The sequence below is a fragment of the Carassius auratus genome, chromosome 27, assembly GCF_003368295.1.
Source record: "Carassius auratus strain Wakin chromosome 27, ASM336829v1, whole genome shotgun sequence".
Taxonomy (NCBI): Eukaryota; Metazoa; Chordata; class Actinopteri; order Cypriniformes; family Cyprinidae; genus Carassius; species Carassius auratus.
Genome location: NC_039269.1, coordinates 26,073,037 through 26,091,095, shown reverse-complemented (window position 1 = coordinate 26,091,095; position 18,059 = coordinate 26,073,037). Strand labels below are relative to the sequence as shown.

General features: G+C 36.3%; 3 protein-coding genes across 4 annotated transcripts; 2 read left to right on the top strand and 1 right to left on the bottom strand.

Annotated features, from left to right (window-relative positions):
- Nucleotides 1-83: 83 nt before the first annotated feature.
- LOC113046044 (meiotic recombination protein REC8 homolog) lies at nucleotides 84-12,401 on the bottom strand. The gene is made up of 18 exons (XM_026206879.1): nucleotides 12,271-12,401; nucleotides 12,006-12,074; nucleotides 11,173-11,315; nucleotides 10,778-10,856; nucleotides 10,231-10,351; nucleotides 9,195-9,258; nucleotides 8,983-9,050; nucleotides 8,829-8,901; nucleotides 8,041-8,203; nucleotides 6,403-6,616; nucleotides 6,177-6,317; nucleotides 6,032-6,098; nucleotides 5,149-5,321; nucleotides 3,552-3,600; nucleotides 3,341-3,407; nucleotides 3,094-3,192; nucleotides 862-959; nucleotides 84-639 (listed from the first exon to the last, which is right to left on the bottom strand). The coding sequence occupies exons 1-18, from the start codon at nucleotides 12,324-12,326 to the stop codon at nucleotides 566-568; spliced, it is 1,818 nt and encodes a 605-aa protein (XP_026062664.1). The 5' UTR covers nucleotides 12,327-12,401; the 3' UTR covers nucleotides 84-565.
- Nucleotides 12,402-13,044: 643 nt separating this feature from the next.
- On the top strand, nucleotides 13,045-14,423 carry gng5 (guanine nucleotide binding protein (G protein), gamma 5). Its single transcript, XM_026206875.1, has 3 exons — nucleotides 13,045-13,265; nucleotides 13,732-13,883; nucleotides 13,963-14,423. The coding sequence occupies exons 1-2, from the start codon at nucleotides 13,185-13,187 to the stop codon at nucleotides 13,855-13,857; spliced, it is 207 nt and encodes a 68-aa protein (XP_026062660.1). The 5' UTR covers nucleotides 13,045-13,184; the 3' UTR covers nucleotides 13,858-13,883; nucleotides 13,963-14,423.
- Nucleotides 14,424-15,022: 599 nt separating this feature from the next.
- Nucleotides 15,023-17,794, top strand: zp3b (zona pellucida glycoprotein 3b). Of its 2 annotated transcripts, none has more exons than XM_026206874.1 (8): nucleotides 15,023-15,556; nucleotides 15,702-15,817; nucleotides 15,894-15,997; nucleotides 16,085-16,265; nucleotides 16,535-16,652; nucleotides 16,931-17,016; nucleotides 17,095-17,354; nucleotides 17,437-17,794. In XM_026206874.1, the coding sequence occupies exons 1-8, from the start codon at nucleotides 15,137-15,139 to the stop codon at nucleotides 17,709-17,711; spliced, it is 1,560 nt and encodes a 519-aa protein (XP_026062659.1). In that variant the 5' UTR covers nucleotides 15,023-15,136; the 3' UTR covers nucleotides 17,712-17,794. The 2 variants fall into 2 exon arrangements, with proteins under 2 accessions (XP_026062659.1, XP_026062658.1); XM_026206873.1 differs by having other exon boundaries at nucleotides 15,024-15,556; nucleotides 17,434-17,794.
- The last annotated feature ends 265 nt before the right edge of the window (nucleotides 17,795-18,059 follow it).

Genomic DNA, 18,059 nt, shown 5'->3' with positions numbered 1-18,059 from the left:
GAGTTAAACATGGTGAAATTAGAGTCAATACAAATATGAATTATATACAATATTTATTCGTTTCTCATGAACACTTAAAAAAATATGAACAGTTTATAAGCAGGGCAATATAAACTTTATTAATTAAAACTAGCAACAATGCAGATTTCATATGTGCTGTATGTAAAAATTTGATAAATATTAAGAAATAAATGTTAAGTGTGGAACAGTAAAACCTAATTATGTTAACAGAACAATTTAATAATATAGTAAAACCAGAAATGCTGTACTAAACATGGTATCATTAGAATAATATAGAAAACACTGCATAAAAGTTCATTCTTAAAGAGACAAAACTTTTTTTCATAGAGCATAAAATATAAAAGTTAATTCTTAAAAAGACAAAGTACAAAACATCACAATAATAAAATAACAATGACAAACGTGTTAAACCACCAGTAATGTTAGCACAACTAAAACAATTTCAGTTTAAAAATTCATAAACCTGAACACTGATATAATAAGCCACGCGAATAAAGATCCTCATACCAGTTTTGTCTGGAAACATTGACAAGTCTTCATCGATCTACAGCTGTGAAATGAAGATGTCACCATACGGCTCGTCCTGTCGCACTGTGACCAGTCCTGTGACTATTTCCTCTGTAGACACAAAACAAGACGAGACAAGACAGCATATCTGTCCGGGTGATTGCACTTTTGTGAGGAGGCTTTCTCCCCTAAGCCTTTGAATGTTTCAGTTTAAAATAAACTGGATTTTGGTAGGTGCTCCCAATTTTTTTTTCCAGCAAAATCTCAATTTCTTAATATCTTTTCATTGATTTTGTCAGACATAGAATGATAAATCCTCTGCCATAATCTTACCTAGCAATCTCAAAAACATTTGGGCAACAATTCTGCGGCTGGCCTGAGGGGGCAGCAGAGAGTGAAAGGTTACCAAACCTTCAATAACATCCTGTGGCCTTCAACAGAAGAAAAGATAAATTACATTACACAAAAAATGCATTTCATATTACATCTGTCTATACTCACATGCCACTGAAATGGACAAAGCAAAAAATCTAAAAAACAACAACAACAAAAAAATTATTAGGGTCCTATGATTTTTGCGATGCTGGAAAAAAGATCTGATGCAAGATATATTGAGAAAAAAATTACCGTCATATCATATACACACAGAAACCTAAAGGAACATTCCACTATTTTAAAAATAGGCTAATTTTCCAACTCTCCTAGAGTTAAAGAGTTGAGTTTTACCATTTTTGAATCCATTCCGCCGATCTCTGGGTCTGGTGGTAGCACTTTACCATAGCACAGATCATTTAATCTGATTAGACCGTTAGCATCTCGCTCAAAAATGACCAAAGAGTTTCTATATTTTTCATATTTAAAACTTGACTCATCTGTAGTTACATCGCGTACTAAGAAAGAATGAGAGTTCAGTTCCTAGCCATATCAGCCTAGAAAATCGCAACTTTTCATTTTCCGTCTTCACAAGACCAGTCATAAGTAGCACGGGTATATTTGTAGCAAAAGCCAACAATACATTGTATGGGTCAAAATTAGGATATTAAGTAAAAATTGTGTTCCATGAAGATATTTTGTCATTTCCTAACGTAAATATATTAAAACTTAATTTTTGTTTAGTAATATGCATTGCTAAGAATTAATTTGGACAACTTTTGAGTCAATTTTCTCAAATTTAGATTTTTTTTCACCCTCACATTCCAGATTTTTAAATAGTTGTATCTCTGCCAAATATTGTCTAATCATAACAAAAGCTTATTGATTCAGCTTTCAGATGATGTTTATATCTCAATTTAAAAAAAATTACCCCTGTGACTGTTTTTTAGACTAGGGTCACAATTGTTTTTCATAGTGTCCTAAAATTTGTATTTTTGTTAAGTGTTTAATAACGCGCTTTTAAAATGTGTTTAATTATTTTAGTTAATAAGATGGGCGTTATACAATTAATACAATTTAATTTAGCCATCAAAACAAAAAACAAAAAAATCTTGAAAAAAAAAAAAGAATTTGGGAATAAATCGTTTTACTATACACCTACTAATCAGTAACAATATCAAACCGACTGCACTCACACTACTGGATGAGAACAAAACTTAAGCTAAATTGAGTTGGATAATGAAAATGTCTTATGTAGAGCCGCTGTATACCTGAATCACTTTGTTACATGACTGATGAACTCTTCAACATTGATATGTTATTGAACTGAACTGAATCAACACTGAACTGACTTGAGTTGACTAACAAAACAACTGCCTTCTGTAAAGCAGCAAACTGAGTTCCCTTAATAACAAATGAGCTATGCAACAGTGGGCACGTTTCCATTACAAATTATCGCAAAACTTTGGTAATATTTTATAAATGTCTATAAAAACGTATAGCGAAATGACGGTGTTTCCCTTAACCCATGTTATGTGACTAAAAACGTTTTTTTCCTCTCACAATAAGTCATGGCAACAGATGTTGATGGATTTGGCTACACTAGCCCTTATATTTAATAAAGAAATGAAGGAGGAATATGCCATGTGACCTGTAACTGCAGACAAATGTTTCCATTGCATTTGTGAAAAAATATTCCTTTTTTGAATTGCCTGAAAAACCACCTCGTGCGAGCGGAACTTTTTTTTTTTTGCAAAATATGGGAGTTTCCATTATGGAATATATTAAATTCACAATTGCAATTTGCGCAATTTGAAGGGTAATGGAAATGCAGCTAGTGACACTAACTAACCTGAATTAAATCAACATTAAATTAAATCAAATTAAGCCGAATAATGACACTATTGTCTTTTTAAAACTGATTTTCAGCTAAAATTTTATTTGTTTAATAACTGAAGAACCTTCCAACATAAATACAGTTATTTTCCTGTTTATTACTGTGAAGCTGCTTTGAAAACATCTGTATTGTATAAAGCACAATGCATATAAATGTGACTGGACCTGACTATAGTAATATAAATATCCTTTCAATAAATAACAAACAATACAAATACTCATATTAACAGAGTAGTGTAAAAAAACCACACTTTTATATTGACACTGGCATCAAAAATAAGAGGTTTCCAGCAGTACCTTAATTGTTCCTCGATATCCTTTGTAATATCTTCCATCTCTGGGACCCTCTCTTCTGGGATGCCCTCAAGACCAAACTGAATTTCTGGAACAGGGGATCTGAAGCCATGACAGCACACACATACGAAGTCATTATTCAGAGACACTTAATTATGCAGCAACTGAATGTGAAACTCGCAAGTGTCAAACCAGTCGCTTCTGACAGCGACAGCTATTTCTGTCTCTCTTTCAGCATCTCTTCTCTCACCGTCTCATTTCAGGAGTCTCCAGTGGAGAGAAATCCTTGTCCGTCGTCTCCAAAACCACCAGAGATGCTGCCAAGTTCATTGAAACATGAACATTCAGTATGTCAATGTAGCAGATAGACGATTATTCTCTATCTTTCCCTTCCTTCAAAACACCACAACAACTATCAAAAAAAGTTATTCTACAAATACAGTATGTGCTAATGTTTTTACCAGGTGTTTCTTGCTGAAAGAGGCCAGACTCCAACATTTCTCTGGGAATCTACAGTAGTAAGGATGTAGGACAAGAAGATCAGTCACTAAAGCAAGAAATTATTAAGGGCTAAATTTAAGGTTTTTGTATTCGAATTGCATATAAAATTTCCATGCATTTGGGGTTTAACATAAACTAATAAACTTGATGCACATCTGTTAGTCATACATAAATAAAAAAGTTTTCTGTTTATAAAACTCATGCTATTGTTTATTAGATCTCTCCATTGATTTGATTTAAAGGGACACTGAGTAGGAATTACTCCCATCTAGTGGTGAAATTGTATTTTGCATTCAAACTAATTTTGCTCTCCAGCGCCTCGCTTTTTCAAATGCGCGTTGCATCTACGGTAGGCGATATGTACCAAAAAGCTTTGACAGGATGTCTTCTAATAGCACTTCGTCGAGTTTTCCTTCAGGTGAACAGGTGTGTTATTTCAAACAAACTGCAACATGACAACTAACAAACGAATGTTACAGTATGAATTACTGACTGTGGAAAACATGAAATATTGTAATTAGTAGTTATGTCTAATTTATTCGTTATATTTTCTGAATTATATGCATTGTTAGATATATAAAAAAATATTATAATATAGACTGTAACACTGACTTACCTGTCGAGAAGAAAACTGGCCACTTCAGCGTCTCTTTTGAAATCTTTTTCAAGCATTAGCTCTTTCCACCTAGAAAAAGCTTCCCCGACATTAACTCTTGTTTTCTGTAATCTACGGCCACGTTTCCTTTTACGTTCTATTTTTGACTGTTTTGGCGACGATGTTTTCTTCTCCTGTGGCGCGGCATATGTATGGTCCATAATAAGAATGCAATCCAGACTTTTAAACTTGCCGGTGCAGTTTCAAGCGCCTCTCACTGCTCTGCACCTGCGTTTCTGGCTCTGACCGAAAACGCGCTGTGGAAACGCGTTGGCTTAGTACTTTTTGTCCCTCTCTGCTATTATAGTTTTGCAAGATGGCGGAACTACATGGAAGCCTCCGTCAACCTACCCGTCCCATGTATATAAAGATAATAAATTCTTCATTTACAAGGATTAGTTTAAACATTTGCATAGGTATTTGTACACCATTGAGGGCATATTTATGAATAAAAATATTGATTTTAGATAATAAAATACCTAAAAAGTTACTTATTGTCCCTTTAATGCAAGTAATCATTTTCAGAATGTATTTATATCAACTGTTTTAAATCAAGATAAATCTGTTCATGTTAAAAAGTTATTCAGTTTAAGTAAGTATGAACATGGTTAAAATATGGCCGGGTCACTGTGTATTTAAAACATATTCTGTTACTAATACAGAAAGCTTACCTATTCAACCGATGTATAACTAAAAAATATGAATCACGATATTCTTATGTTAAAAACTGTGTGTAAATGGAAGGAAATTTTACATGCATTTAAAATATTTTAACATTTTAGGTCAAAAAGGTACAGCTGACAAAAAAAAGTTTGTTAATCTTGATGTAATGTATTGATCATGTCTGTATGGGACGGGTTATATCTCAGAATGTAACAGTGTTTTTGAGACACATGCTACACCTCTTTAGAGCTAAGCTCTCTCTCCTCCTCCTCTCTCTGTCCCGGTTCTGGTCTCTCCTGCTCTCTCTCTGGTATCTCCTCAGCTACAGGAACCTCCCTGCGCTGCCGGGACGGAGGGATGGGCCTCAGGACCGCGGCCTGTTTCCATAGTGCCAGGATCTCAGGCGGGAGGCCTGTGTAAGCAGAACACTTCACCGTCAATAACATGACCTTTAGCTTAGGCTCTGGACTGTAGAAAGAGGTGAAGCTAAGGATGCTTCAGTGAATATCATGGAAACTGTCATGAAATATCCATATAGGTCATATTTGACCCCAAAAGCAATGCCAAAAAGAATTGTTTTATTTTTATGTATAATTGTAATTTTTGCATTTTTCATTCAACTCCTTTCATGTGTGTGTGTGTAAATCTTTATGTACTTTCTATCTATTTTTTTTTAAACAATGTGCTTTAAAGTACAATACACGTACATGCATCTTTCATTTATTTTTATTTTTTGCCTTTCATTTTTAAATATTGTGTCTGGAGAGGATGCTTGAATTAGATTTTTAAAAGGAAAATGGGTTTAATGTTAATGGAAGTAATACGCAATGCATATACTTACACTACATCTAACTTTTTTGAATGTTTCTTCTGCTCAGCAAGGCTGCATTTATTGGCTCAAAATAGAGTAAAAAAGTAATATGATAAAATAGTATGCTATAAAATAACTTCCGGTGAAACTTTGTTTCGGGGTTCTCTGATGAATAGAAAGTTTGAAAGAGTAGCATTTAATTCAAATAGAAAATATCTTTCCTTTTTAAACATTTCTTTACAATGGTCGTATATACTGTATATTTGTCTGTTTGCATATTGCAGGTTTATTTTTCATTATGACCAACTTACTCATGCAAGGGTTCTCGAGCAATTCTTTAGCACCCTTCTTCTCAAACGGTGGTTTGACTAGTGATGCCTAGAAGAAAAACACGATTTACACCATTCTGCTTTCATACGCAACAGACTTGAAGAATGCAAATCATTCTAGATTTACCAGTGGCCTGGTCTCTGTCTCGACGTCATCAATCCGAGCCCTCATTTCCTCTTGAGAGATCTGTGTGTTTTCATCAATGAAGAACAGCTGTCTCCTCCTCTTCCTCCGCTCTGTAGGGGATGCAGGCCTTGCTACGGCAGGCTGACAGAGGGACACATGGGGCTTGAAGACAAATGTTTCAAATGCTTCGATGCAGGATGAAGACAGACCTCCGAATGTAGCACACCTCAAGATCAGGGCTCCTCTCTCTCACCGCCCTCTCTTCTCTGGGTTCAACACCCACTTTCTCCTCTTCACCAGGCGGAGGGGAAGGTATGGGTACAGACACAGATACCGGGGTCTTTTCACGTTCTTCTAACACAGGCATTTCCATGGGCAGCCCCAGATCCTCCTCAGGCAGCAGGACAGCCTCCTGGCTTGATGCACCGGTGATCTGTGCCCTGGAAAATCATAATCTTAAAGCATTGGTTTAATGTTTTTCAACCCATATAACATATAACTGGAAGAGAAAGCTGTTTTTGCCTATACATTTAATGCATAACATTGATTCCAATAATTACAAAAGAGTCTATTATTTTTTATTATTGCAGTAAAACAACAAAAATGATTTTCTATTTTAGCACAGAGGGTGTATTTATTCGGGAGCCACAATGGCAAACAACGTAGTCAAGATTCATTAGTTTCTCAATGAGAAGGTTTTCTAGCAGATTTAGTTGCAGGAAATAACACAAGCAGGCTTGAGAAGAAACAAAGACTGGCTATATTAAACTTTCATTTGAGAAGTATATTCACTAATCCCCAGCATACATGTTTGCCAGTGTTTCAAATCATCAAAGTCTAGGAGGATAAGAGAATAACCCTGATATCTGGCAACCCAAAGCCTGAACGCTTTTGGAGGCTTTACAGTAAAACCTTTTAAAAAAACGCTGTATTATGTATGCCAGGCCAGTAGTTGGCGCTGTCACCTTGTTAGTAAACAATACCTGTAGGGAAGTGATGATTATATGATGTACTGTATATGATGTGTCTCTGTTGTTGGTTGTAATATTGGTGAAGTAAATCCACTCTTTTCTGAAGAAGCGTTAGCAAACTTTTGAGCAGCAACAACAGTAACATGTACTCCGTCATTGTTGTGTTTGTTTGTTCGCACTTGCCTTTAAAATTAACACATACTGCACCTCTACATACCAAACACATACTACACACATGCATGTTGTAATCTTTTACAAAGATCCCCGTATTGGGTGTTTACACGGAAACAATAACGGTGCCATTTTCAAACATGCACTGTAAAACCCGTTTTCAAAAATATGTGTTTTCAGTTCCCAAAACACCATTGTGGTGTATCAAACAGGCAAAACAAATAAAAAGTTTCCAATTTTTGGATGAAAACGTTGTCGTCTAAACAGCCCCTTGAATTACATTAAACTAACTTAAAAATCAAGTTGAAGTTCATATAACTTATAAAAACAATTTGAAATTGCTCAGCTTATTTTGATAAGTTAAAATAATAAAAACAGAAGTTGCCATGACTTACTGAACCTTTCATTTTAAATGTCAAATTAGAAAAAGGATACACATTACCAATATCGTTGGTAATTACCAAAATCAGTTGTTAATATTGCAAATGATAATGCTTAAATAATTGAGAAAAGCAGAAATCCCACTGTTTTAGAGGGAGGGAGGAAAATCTGACAGCGTAGGACAAATCGACAGAACACCGGCTTAAAGATTCTGATTTCACTGGCACTTTAAAGCCATAAACCTTCAAAGTTTTCAATTTTTAGTATCTTTTGTTAACTGAAAGCTTACTAAAAAAGAAACAAGCGTAAGTCTAAGTGTGAGTGTGATTCTCTAAACGTACAGATCTAAAGAGACTGATGTTGTCAGATCTCTGGCTGCCTCTCGCTCAAGTGCTGCTCTCTCTTGCTCTCTTTCATCAGGCATCCTGGGCTCTCTGTCCTCTTCTGTCTCTTTCTCTATTTGCTCTCTTTCCCTGTCTATCTCCAGCTGCCTCTCATCATCACCTGCAAAACAACAAGCATTCTCAAATTTAAGCCAAATATTTCTATGATATAAAACAAGACATGACAGAAAAGGCTGAAACTGTCGAAACCACAGGAACTGAGGACTGACTCATTATGAGTGTTTGGACCAATCCCAGAAAACCTGACCGGATAGTTCAACTAAATATGAACATTCTGTCATCGTCTGTTCACACTCAGGTTGCTCCTAATCTGTATGGGTTTCTGTCATCTACTGAGCACAAAAGAAAATATTTTGAAGAATCTCTGTAACCAAACAGTTCATTTGAGCCATTGACTTGCATGAAAAAATAGATAGATAGATAGATAGATAGATAGATAGATAGATAGATGTTAAATAATAAATAATATTCTTTATTTTTAGCATTTACTGTAAGTAATAAGAATCAGGAAGCAATGTGCTTAATTGTCATAAAAAATAATGTCACGATGGAAACATAATTTGGATAAAAAAAATATTTTCATAAAAGCATAAATATTTAAATTCTTAAAAAATAATTGATTTCAGGGTGAAATAGGATCATCTGATTTGTCCAATTAGTCTGTGCATGTGTAATCTGCTCATAATTATGGGTGTGAATGAAAACGGTGTGTTGCCATCACTCACGCTCAAGAAAGTGATCTGGCTGCTCCAGCAGTAGCTCGATCATGTCCGACTCCTGCAGATCTGCTCCTTCAAACTGAGGAATGAGAGAAACAGCACTCAGGATCTTATCCAGTCATTCTGTACATATGGTGATAACAGTGAGTGACAGCTGTACCTCTGGCTCAGGCATGATGACTGGCTCTCTTTCTGTCAGGGTGATGGACTCCTGGCTGGCCGTGATGCCTAAGGAGGTTGAAAAATACACATTTCTATATTACTGGTCTATTATTATCATTTGACTGTGCACATTCTCATAGCATCATTTGAAAGACTACTGATATTTATAAAATGTGCTGCTATGGCAATGGATGACATTACAGTACTCACCATCTGAAGGTGGGGTGGGTTCTCTAGTGGGCGGGGCTTGATCAGGTAAGACCTCTTCCATTCGCTGAGCCACAGTGAAAGAGGTTAGACTACACATGACTGATAAAACCCATCCTTAAAGCTGCGGTAGGTAACTTTTGACGCTCTAGCGGTTAATAAACAGAACTGCTTGCGTCTTGTGGAAGAACATTGTAGCCGGAACTACTTCTCTCTGTTTATGTCTATGAAGAATCACAAAGGTACTGGGTTACTCCGCCGCGGTATCCCCGAAGCAATCTAAAATAGTCTGAAAATAAACACTTATTATAGGTGCAATCTAGTGATTCAGGACAAGCTAAAAACACGGTTTGGAAAATGGATTCATGGTGTACTCGCTTATTATATAAATTTTTCTACATTTTGAACACAAACAAAGTTACGGACCGCAGCTCTGATTGGTTGATTTTTACCAGGAGCGCATGACTTTCTGCAAATGGCAATAGGACCACTGGGAGGAGCCAGAGGAGCTTGATTTTTTTCACAGATTATCTGTCTCATATTCTACTGTCAGGACATAATGACAGGTTTCACAAATATGTTAAAAGTATATATTTACAAAAGTTACCTACTGCAGCTTTAACTAAAAAAAAAAAAAAGAATAACACCTAGAAATTACACTACCTGCTTCAAAGTTTGGTGTCAGTAAGATTTTTTAATGTCTATAATACTCACAAAGGTTGCATTTTTATTGGATCCAAAAATACAGTAAATTTTAATTGTTTAATTTAAAATGTAATTAATTCCTGTGATGCACAGCTACATTTTCAGCAACGTTACTCCAGTCTTCAGTGTCACTTGATCCTTCAGAAATCATTCTAATATACTGATGTCTGCTCGAGAAACATTTCTTCTTCTTCTTCTTCTTATTATTATTATTATCAATGCTGATGCTCAACATTGTGATGCTTAATATTTTGGTGGAAAGCATGATACAGTTTTATTTCTTGATAAATTGAAAGTTTTGAAATTCGTCTAAGAAATTCTGAGTTGCATCCACCTGGAAGAGGCTGCTTGGACTCGGCAGGCCATAACCAGTCTCCATAACGCCAAAGAATGGGTCCCTCGCTCCCTCGGTTTCATCAAATAGTGCAGCAGCATCTGGGATCATGTGACTCTGCCTGAGAGGAAGAAGAAGGAAGCTGAGGAACTGTAGACGTGAAACATCTGATATGTTTCAAGCTCTGCATCTTTATCATTCTTATTTTATTTTATTTTAGCTTTGTCCTGTTGCTCTAACCTAATAATCTTGATTTAAACATTTAGTTTGCTTTTATTAACCTTAACTTGAAAAAAAGGTCTGTAATTGTTACTTGGAAGACTTTTTTAAATCTTTTTTATTATCTTTTTCGTAGCCATTAATAAACAAATAAAAATAAAAATGAAAACTTAAGTGTTATATGTAGACATCACTGTTTAAAGGATCACAACATTTATCGGACATTATTATCATGAAGAGAAGAAAACATAAACAGGGTTCCATTAATCTGCATTATAATATAACGTATGCCCATAATAAAAAATGTATAAGAAAAAAAATGCCTGACCTGGTTTCTTCATCCCTCATATCAATGTTGGACTTCATGTTAAGGCGGAGCAATCTATCTATTGCCCCCTGAGTGTCCTCTGAGAAAACAGCATTAACAAACTATCACAGAAACACAGTCAATGGACACATCAAAATCTCATGATCATGATTCATGATCAGCTCTAAGACTGCAGTGTAATGCACTTTGTCACCATAAAAGAGTCAAAACAGCAAAAAGCTGCTTTTGTTACACACCGTCTTTATGTTAAATACATTTTTAGCAAATCAAGCCTAAATAATATATTAGACCATTTCATATTTCAGTATTTTTTTTGTTGTATATTGCGTTTTTTTTACCCCAAAATTGTCCCAATCCACAAATGATAATTTATCCTCAAGTTTTAGCACACCAACCTAACAAAAATGCACACTGTCTGTGGTAGACAAGCACCACTCCATACTGCAGCTGAGAGGACAGGTACAGGGAGAAACGTGGGCGGGGCAATCCTAATACAGGGGGCGGGACTCTGACCAACACGTAATCCATGATGTCACAGCTGTGAAGCACATCGAGAACAACTCCTTTAACAGTGTTGTTTCCTCACAAATACTGCATTCCCAATTACACAGAACAAGTTCACTTTAAAATATATCCTGTGCATGATATTGTGGCAAAATATAGAGAGATTCACCATCCCTCTCACTGTGCGGGAATAAAGAAGAGACACAGATCGATTGATTTTTTTCAATGTGACGAAATTCTAAATTTTTTGGAATAGTTTATATCTTCATATACATAAACACTTTGATTCTTCCAGATCCGTTCAGTTAAGAGATATAATGTAAAACCAATACTTTAGTGAATTACATTGTTTATATATATATATATATATATATATATATATATATATATATTTTTTTTTTTTTTTTTTTTTTTTTTTTTTCGCTGTATGTGTTTTAGAATGCTATCCCATTTTTCTTTCATATCCATTTTAATTTTAATTCTTTATTTTATTTTGTCTGTGAAACTTTACATGCAGATTTGATGTCATTTTATTCCTGTACAGGCTAAATCTTTTCTATACTTATTGTTTGATGCATAGCAATAATGTTTATTTTTATTAAACTCCATTAGAAAAACCATTACTTCCATAGATTACCCCAATATGAATGAGCTGTCTTTAAATTTGATCATGTGGAAAATAGTTCACAAGCATGATTTTTCATCCGACAGAAAGGGTACACACCAAGTGCGCTGGACATTGACTTTGAGCAGATCTCTCCGACTGATCTTTCGTCCTTTAGTGGCCGCCAACCTGAAGAAACACACACACACACACACACACACACACACAGGCTATATTTAGTTAGATATGGAAAATTATACCTCAGTTTTAAAATTATAGCCTACTCTTTAAAATGGTCACATCCTAATTAAGGATTTTTTTTCATACTGTGAATATAAGCACATTTAACAGTCCTAAAACTCTACAGAAAGAGACGAGAACTTACCAAATCGTGGCAAAGCACCCAGTCCTGTGATTGAGCACCGTGGGATAGAAAAACATCGTGAACAGTTTGATAAAAACCAGATCAATTTAGAGCAAAAGTGGGTCAAAAACTGGAATAGCGTGATCGTGAAACAAATGAAATCTCTCAGGTGAAATCCAGGTAGTTTTACAGGAAATGGGATTATATAGTACTTCAAAGGTTGCTGTGGGAAATTTGTTTTTGAAAGCTCTACCAATCAGTTGTGCTTTGCAAATAAGACAAGCCAATCTAAGTAAGACAACAGTCTAGAAGGCATTTTATTGGATTGTCTTGTTTCCATAATAATTCCAGTTAGCATTCCATTCATAAACAGAATCATTAATGGCGAGTATCAATTATCGATAAAGAAGCAAAAATTAGAACCTTTGTATAATGATAATAATTCTCAATCATAGATCAGAGGAAATATACATCATATGATATCATGCATCATATATGAAGACACGGCGTCTTCATATATGATGCATAATATAATATCTAATCGCCAACAGGTGGCGTATAGGTACGTTCTGAATACGAAAAGAAAACAAGTTCTGTTCCTATTTGTTTTTTCAAGAAGCTTATGAATATTAATTACATTTGCCCTCAACTGATTTGCTGGCAAGTGGGCGTTGCACTGCGGCTGACGAATGACCCAATCATACTACGGTGAATACTTATCTTATGAATATTAATTAGCCTAAAGAATCAAGCGGAAGGTCCCTTTGCAAGTACCTTATTAATATTCATGAGTAAAGCATTCGCCATAGTAGGTTTCGGAAAAATACGCGAAGGGAATCGTTTCACTCGTGCACTTCCGGACTGAACCAACCGGAAACCGCCCGCTCACAACTTTTGTTTTCGCTGTTACACATCGATTAGAAATATCAGACATCATGTCGGGCTCATCAAACATTGTTGCGATGAAGAAAGTCGTTCAGCAGCTGCGCTTCGAAGCAAACATCAACAGAGTAAAGGTTTGTTTCTTTTAGTGGGTTAATTTCGGAGGAAACTGAAGCTAGAGAGTTGAGCTTGGGCGTGGACCTGTATGTAGCCCGTTAGCTTTGTTTCAGAGCCTTCTCAGTTGTGTTATTAAAATAATTTTATATTGTAGTGAAGTAACGTTAGTACTTATATCAATTAACGTTAAACAAACCGAGCATTTATATAGACTCTGGAAAATAAATGAGATCTATGCCTAGCTAGCTAGAATGGGTAACGTTAACGCTAGTTTATGTAACGTTAACTAGACCCTCCCTTATTTATATATAAGAAACGTAGACAATGAATACACAATACTCTGATAGTACACCCGTTTTTCAATGTATTTGTGTGTCTGTTAGTATGGTTATGTATTAAGCATTTCAACCCACTTCCATTCCCAAGACATTGGTGAGATGTTGTTGTTATTATTATTATTATATCTTATTTTTGGATCTGTAGGTCTCTCAGGCGGCTGCAGAGCTTCAACAGTTCTGTATTCAGAACGCCCTTCAGGATCCTCTGCTGACCGGCGTGTCTTCAAGCACCAACCCCTTCAGGACACAGAAGGTTTGCTCCTTCTTGTGAGGGTCTGTGATGGGCGTCTGCCATTGGTAAGAAGATGAGTTTCAAATTTGGTTGAAAACTAGACTATGTAAAACCGAAACTAAAAATTTATATTTGTCTTCCCAGCCTTTTTCCCTGTTCCTGTGACACTTCTGCTGGGGAAAAGAGAAGAAAACCACTGCCATGATGTGTAATTGAAAAAGCAGCAGCACGAAGCTGTCGTCTTGCCAGTTAATACCTCATGCCATAAATACAAAAACAAGAACTGAAAGGATTTGCCGCTCTGACTGCTTTATGTCTGTTATGGTGCATTTTCATTTTAGAAGAAAAATTTACTTTCGTGTCTCAGCTTGACTCTCCTTCTCACAGCCCTCAGATTTCAGTTTGAAGACCTCAAACTAAAATGTCTGCCTTAATGAGTGATAAACAGCGCTCCAGTTTTGTGGAGGGAAGGCTTTTGTATTTTTGTGTGGCACAGCAGAGGAAACTTAGTAATTTATTGTGCCTTTTTAACATTGAAGTCTTTTTCTCTATCTTCTCTGCCTTGGACTTTTTATAACACCAAAATAAACCCATTGATTTCTACATGTTTCTGTTGTTTTATACTTACTGTAAAGAATTGCTCAGGATATACTATATAAGCATAACTAATATAAATATATATGTAAGCAGACTTTTATAAGCAGCACAGAAGCTACTGTTTTATCACAGTGACATTGATATTCGACTGTGAATAATAGACCACTATACTAAACAAAATGTATATGGTATTTCTTTAGGCTTTATTGAGTATTTATTTATAATGTGCATACATGTATGCCATAAAATGGTTATCGTCAGTTTGTTGCCAGCAGTGTCATGCTTTACTCTTGACAATTACAAATGCAATATATATATATATATATACACATACATACATAATTTGTTTTTACATTGAATGTTTGTTTTATTAAAAGATGCTTCGTTGCTCTGCATATGAAGTTAAAAAATCTAAATCGATTTAAAAATATCTAAAAGTTCTAAAACGTTTTAAATAGCCTCATATCGTACGCACAGGTGAGCGACGTCATTGCTTCTAATTATTTTCATGCAACCTAATTGACCTAAAGGAATAGAAATCAGGTGTGTGTGGTTTTGGTGAGTGATTAGGCAGCTGTGATGCTAGAATAAAAAGCGGTTTCCATTCATTTGTGTTAAAAACGGCGATCTACGAGTTTTTGTATCTGCATACTCGATAAGCTGGTTTTCTCATATAATTATTTATTATAATTATTTCTGATATAATTATTTAGCTGGCGAGATGTGGTTGAGTTGCACATTAACGTGGTTTACTGCTGTCTTTTTTATGACACCCCTGCTCACTGAATGTGTTCCTCGCTTTTTTGCCCGCTCATTCCAGCAAAGAGGGCCTTTGGCGAGCCAGAAGCTGTTGAGTAGTCAGTATCACACCGCGATTCCGCAAACCCCTTCTAAGATAAACGACCCCGTACCAAATCAGCGTGAGAAAACCGTGTCCGTGTACTGTCATGATGAAGAGATCGAGATTGTGATGAGCGCAGACTTGTTTGCGTCGGGGGTTCCAGTCAGTGCTGAGGAGCTGTTTCTGGGCTCCCCAACACCGCTTGTCAAAGCGTCTGTAGCGTCATGTGGAGCCGTGCAAACCGGGAAATCACAGTTGACAATACTTGCTTATTTCAAAGATTGTGGAACCAAACTACATGTAAGTTCACATGAACCATCAGAAAATCTTTTACATTTGGGCATTCTTGGAAGGTCTCAAAAAAAAAAAAAAAAAAAAACAGGACGTTATGTGATTTCTTGTTAACTACTGGTAAATGGTTCACATTTTTAATTTGTCTTCTCAGGTAACTGGAGACTCCGTGGTATATTCAAATTTCATTGTGTACTCCCCTCTACCATCTCCTGATGGTGTACTTCGCCAGGAAAGTGCAGTCATACCTGTTGAGTGCCATTACCAGAGGTATGCTGACAAACCTCATCCTCTTAGTTTTAGAAGTCTTTACTACTATTTAACTCTTGTTTCATGTACTCTTAAGGCGGTACAGTGTTGACAGCGCAGCAGTGGCACCCACTTGGAGCCCATTTGTTTCCACCGTTTCTGCCACAGATTATCTGGACTTCAGCCTCCGACTGATGAATGGCATGGCAGTTAAACTCACATTATGCTTCAGAATTTATTATTATTATTATTATTATTATTATTATTATTATTATATTTCTTTTTAAGATGACTGGCAGTATGAGAGGGGCTCAAATGTCTATTTCCTTGGGGATACGATTCACCTTCAAGCATCGGTTACCTTGGCCAATCATGTCCCCCTCTTCCTGTTTATTGACTGGTGTGAGGCTACACCAACTTATGGCGTGGTTCCTAGTGACATCAAATATTCTTTTGTGGAAAATCATGGGTGAGGGTTTTTTTTTTTTTTTTTTTTTTTTTTCTCTCAGACTTAAATTGACTACTGCACCTATTATTTAAACCTTGGTCCTGAAGTTACAAACTTGGTGGCAAATGAAACCGGTCCTGTAGTGAAAAAACATATCCAAAGGGATGTAGAAGATGTTACACAAACCGTTTACTTTGCACTGAGGAACACACTACCAGTTTGTTTGTACACTTGAATTCAGCACTTTGATCTTCTGGAAAGGAAGCTCTAATCATGTAGACTGCTTTCAGATGTCTTACAGACAGTAGGAGTTTGTATTCTCGCTCCAAGTTCTTGCAGAGGAGCCAAGGCAACAAATTAAACCTGCAACTGGAAGCCTTCAGATTCTACAAATTGACCAGCAACTTGGTGAGCAGACGTTAAGATTAATTTTAAAGGATTGTTCACCAAAGAATGACGATTGTCCAAGACCGAGAGACATTGACTTGTGTACAGGATTTGGTCACTTGGGGTGACATTTCATAAATCGCATGGTGTTCAGTCTTTAAATCCAATTTATTCAAGCTTCAGACTTTGATTCCATGTAGTTAGAGGGTATCAGAAATTTGCTATTTCATGCTGATTTAACAGAAATGGTTAAGACCTTAATCTAATTCTGCAATGCCTCCTGGTTTTATTTGAAACAGGTATTCATCACATGTTACCTAAAAGCTATCCCTACTGCGTTTCCTCTGAGCTCTCAGAATCGAGCATGTTCTTCTATTGATGGAAGGTAATTACGGTATTGTATTAAGTCTTTGTATCATTTGGTCCATTTGCCAGTTCTGCAAGATCCCTTTGGCTGTTGCAGGTGGCAGTCTGCGGATGGAGGTGATGAGGTTTGTAATGGCTGTGAGCCATCCAAACCAGCTGTGGCAGATCCTCGACCAATCCAGCCTTACCACATCACACTAGCCCCTCCTGTCAAGCAGCCTTATTTGGCCCCAAAACCAAAATTGTCTGACTTGTATCATGCAAGACCTGGTCAGTCATCGGAACCCTTTAAATCTCTCACTTATTCAAGGCAATATGCCAGTGGGGTGTCAAAGAGAGGAACTGACTTGAACAAAGGTTTTAACGTTTTTTTTTTAATGTTTCATTCTTTAACTTTAAGTTATGTGGCACTTAAACACCCCTTCTCTTTTTACAGCAGACTGGAGCAAGATTGCCACACTAGGTCCTCTGTTTCTGATCCCAAAGAAAGAAACCACCACCCAATCACCTGGGTCCACACAGACCAGCCCAGCTGAGGTCTTATCAACCGTCACTGAGGAGCCAGAGCTCTTACTCAACTCAACCGAGACGAGTCCTGTGACTGAGCTGGAGTTTAAAACCGATCAAGAGGCTGAAGGTTTCCTTCCACTAGAGAAGGGCCTGTTCCTTAATTCTGATCCTTTCATCGGAGAGGGGAGCGGTTTTGAACCGTGATCCTCCGCAAAAGAAAAATGAGCCCAAGAAAACATGGAAACTGACGTGACCTTTTTCTAAAAATAAAAGTTTTAGAACCCCTCCTTTTTGGTCCTTGCCATTACTGCAGATCCTGTCATCACAGAAATGGTTATGTTCGTGCATTAAAATGAATACATTTCAAATGAATCATTGATTTTAATTAGAACGTACACCTTCAATGATCATACTTCCTGAAATGAAGTAAAACATTTATCTTAAGTCTCATGTAGTTCACATGACCATTTACATAACCTTTTTAAAAGTCTGGTTATCAAGTTTTACTACAAATGTAAAAATTATACATAAAGAAAAATGGTAAGTTTTTAA

Bases quoted from the DNA above. Each gene is read 5' to 3' on its own strand.
- gng5 (XM_026206875.1), top strand. From the start codon at position 13,185: ATGTCGGGCTCATCAAACATTGTTGCGATGAAGAAAGTCGTTCAGCAG. The intron at 13,266-13,731 runs GTTTGTTTCTTT...TTGGATCTGTAG, and splicing joins CAAACATCAACAGAGTAAAG to GTCTCTCAGGCGGCTGCAGA.
- LOC113046044 (XM_026206879.1), bottom strand. From the start codon at position 12,326: ATGTTTTTCTATCCCACGGTGCTCAATCACAGGACTGGGTGCTTTGCC. The intron at 11,316-12,005 runs GTGTGTACCCTT...TGTGCTTCACAG, and splicing joins GTCAATGTCCAGCGCACTTG to CTGTGACATCATGGATTACG. The intron at 3,193-3,340 runs GTGAGAGAAGAG...TCATGGCTTCAG, and splicing joins GAGACTCCTGAAATGAGACG to ATCCCCTGTTCCAGAAATTC.
- zp3b (XM_026206873.1), top strand. From the start codon at position 15,137: ATGTGGTTGAGTTGCACATTAACGTGGTTTACTGCTGTCTTTTTTATG. The intron at 15,998-16,084 runs GCATGGCAGTTA...TTTCTTTTTAAG, and splicing joins CAGCCTCCGACTGATGAATG to ATGACTGGCAGTATGAGAGG. The intron at 17,355-17,433 runs GTTTTAACGTTT...CTCTTTTTACAG, and splicing joins AGGAACTGACTTGAACAAAG to CAGACTGGAGCAAGATTGCC.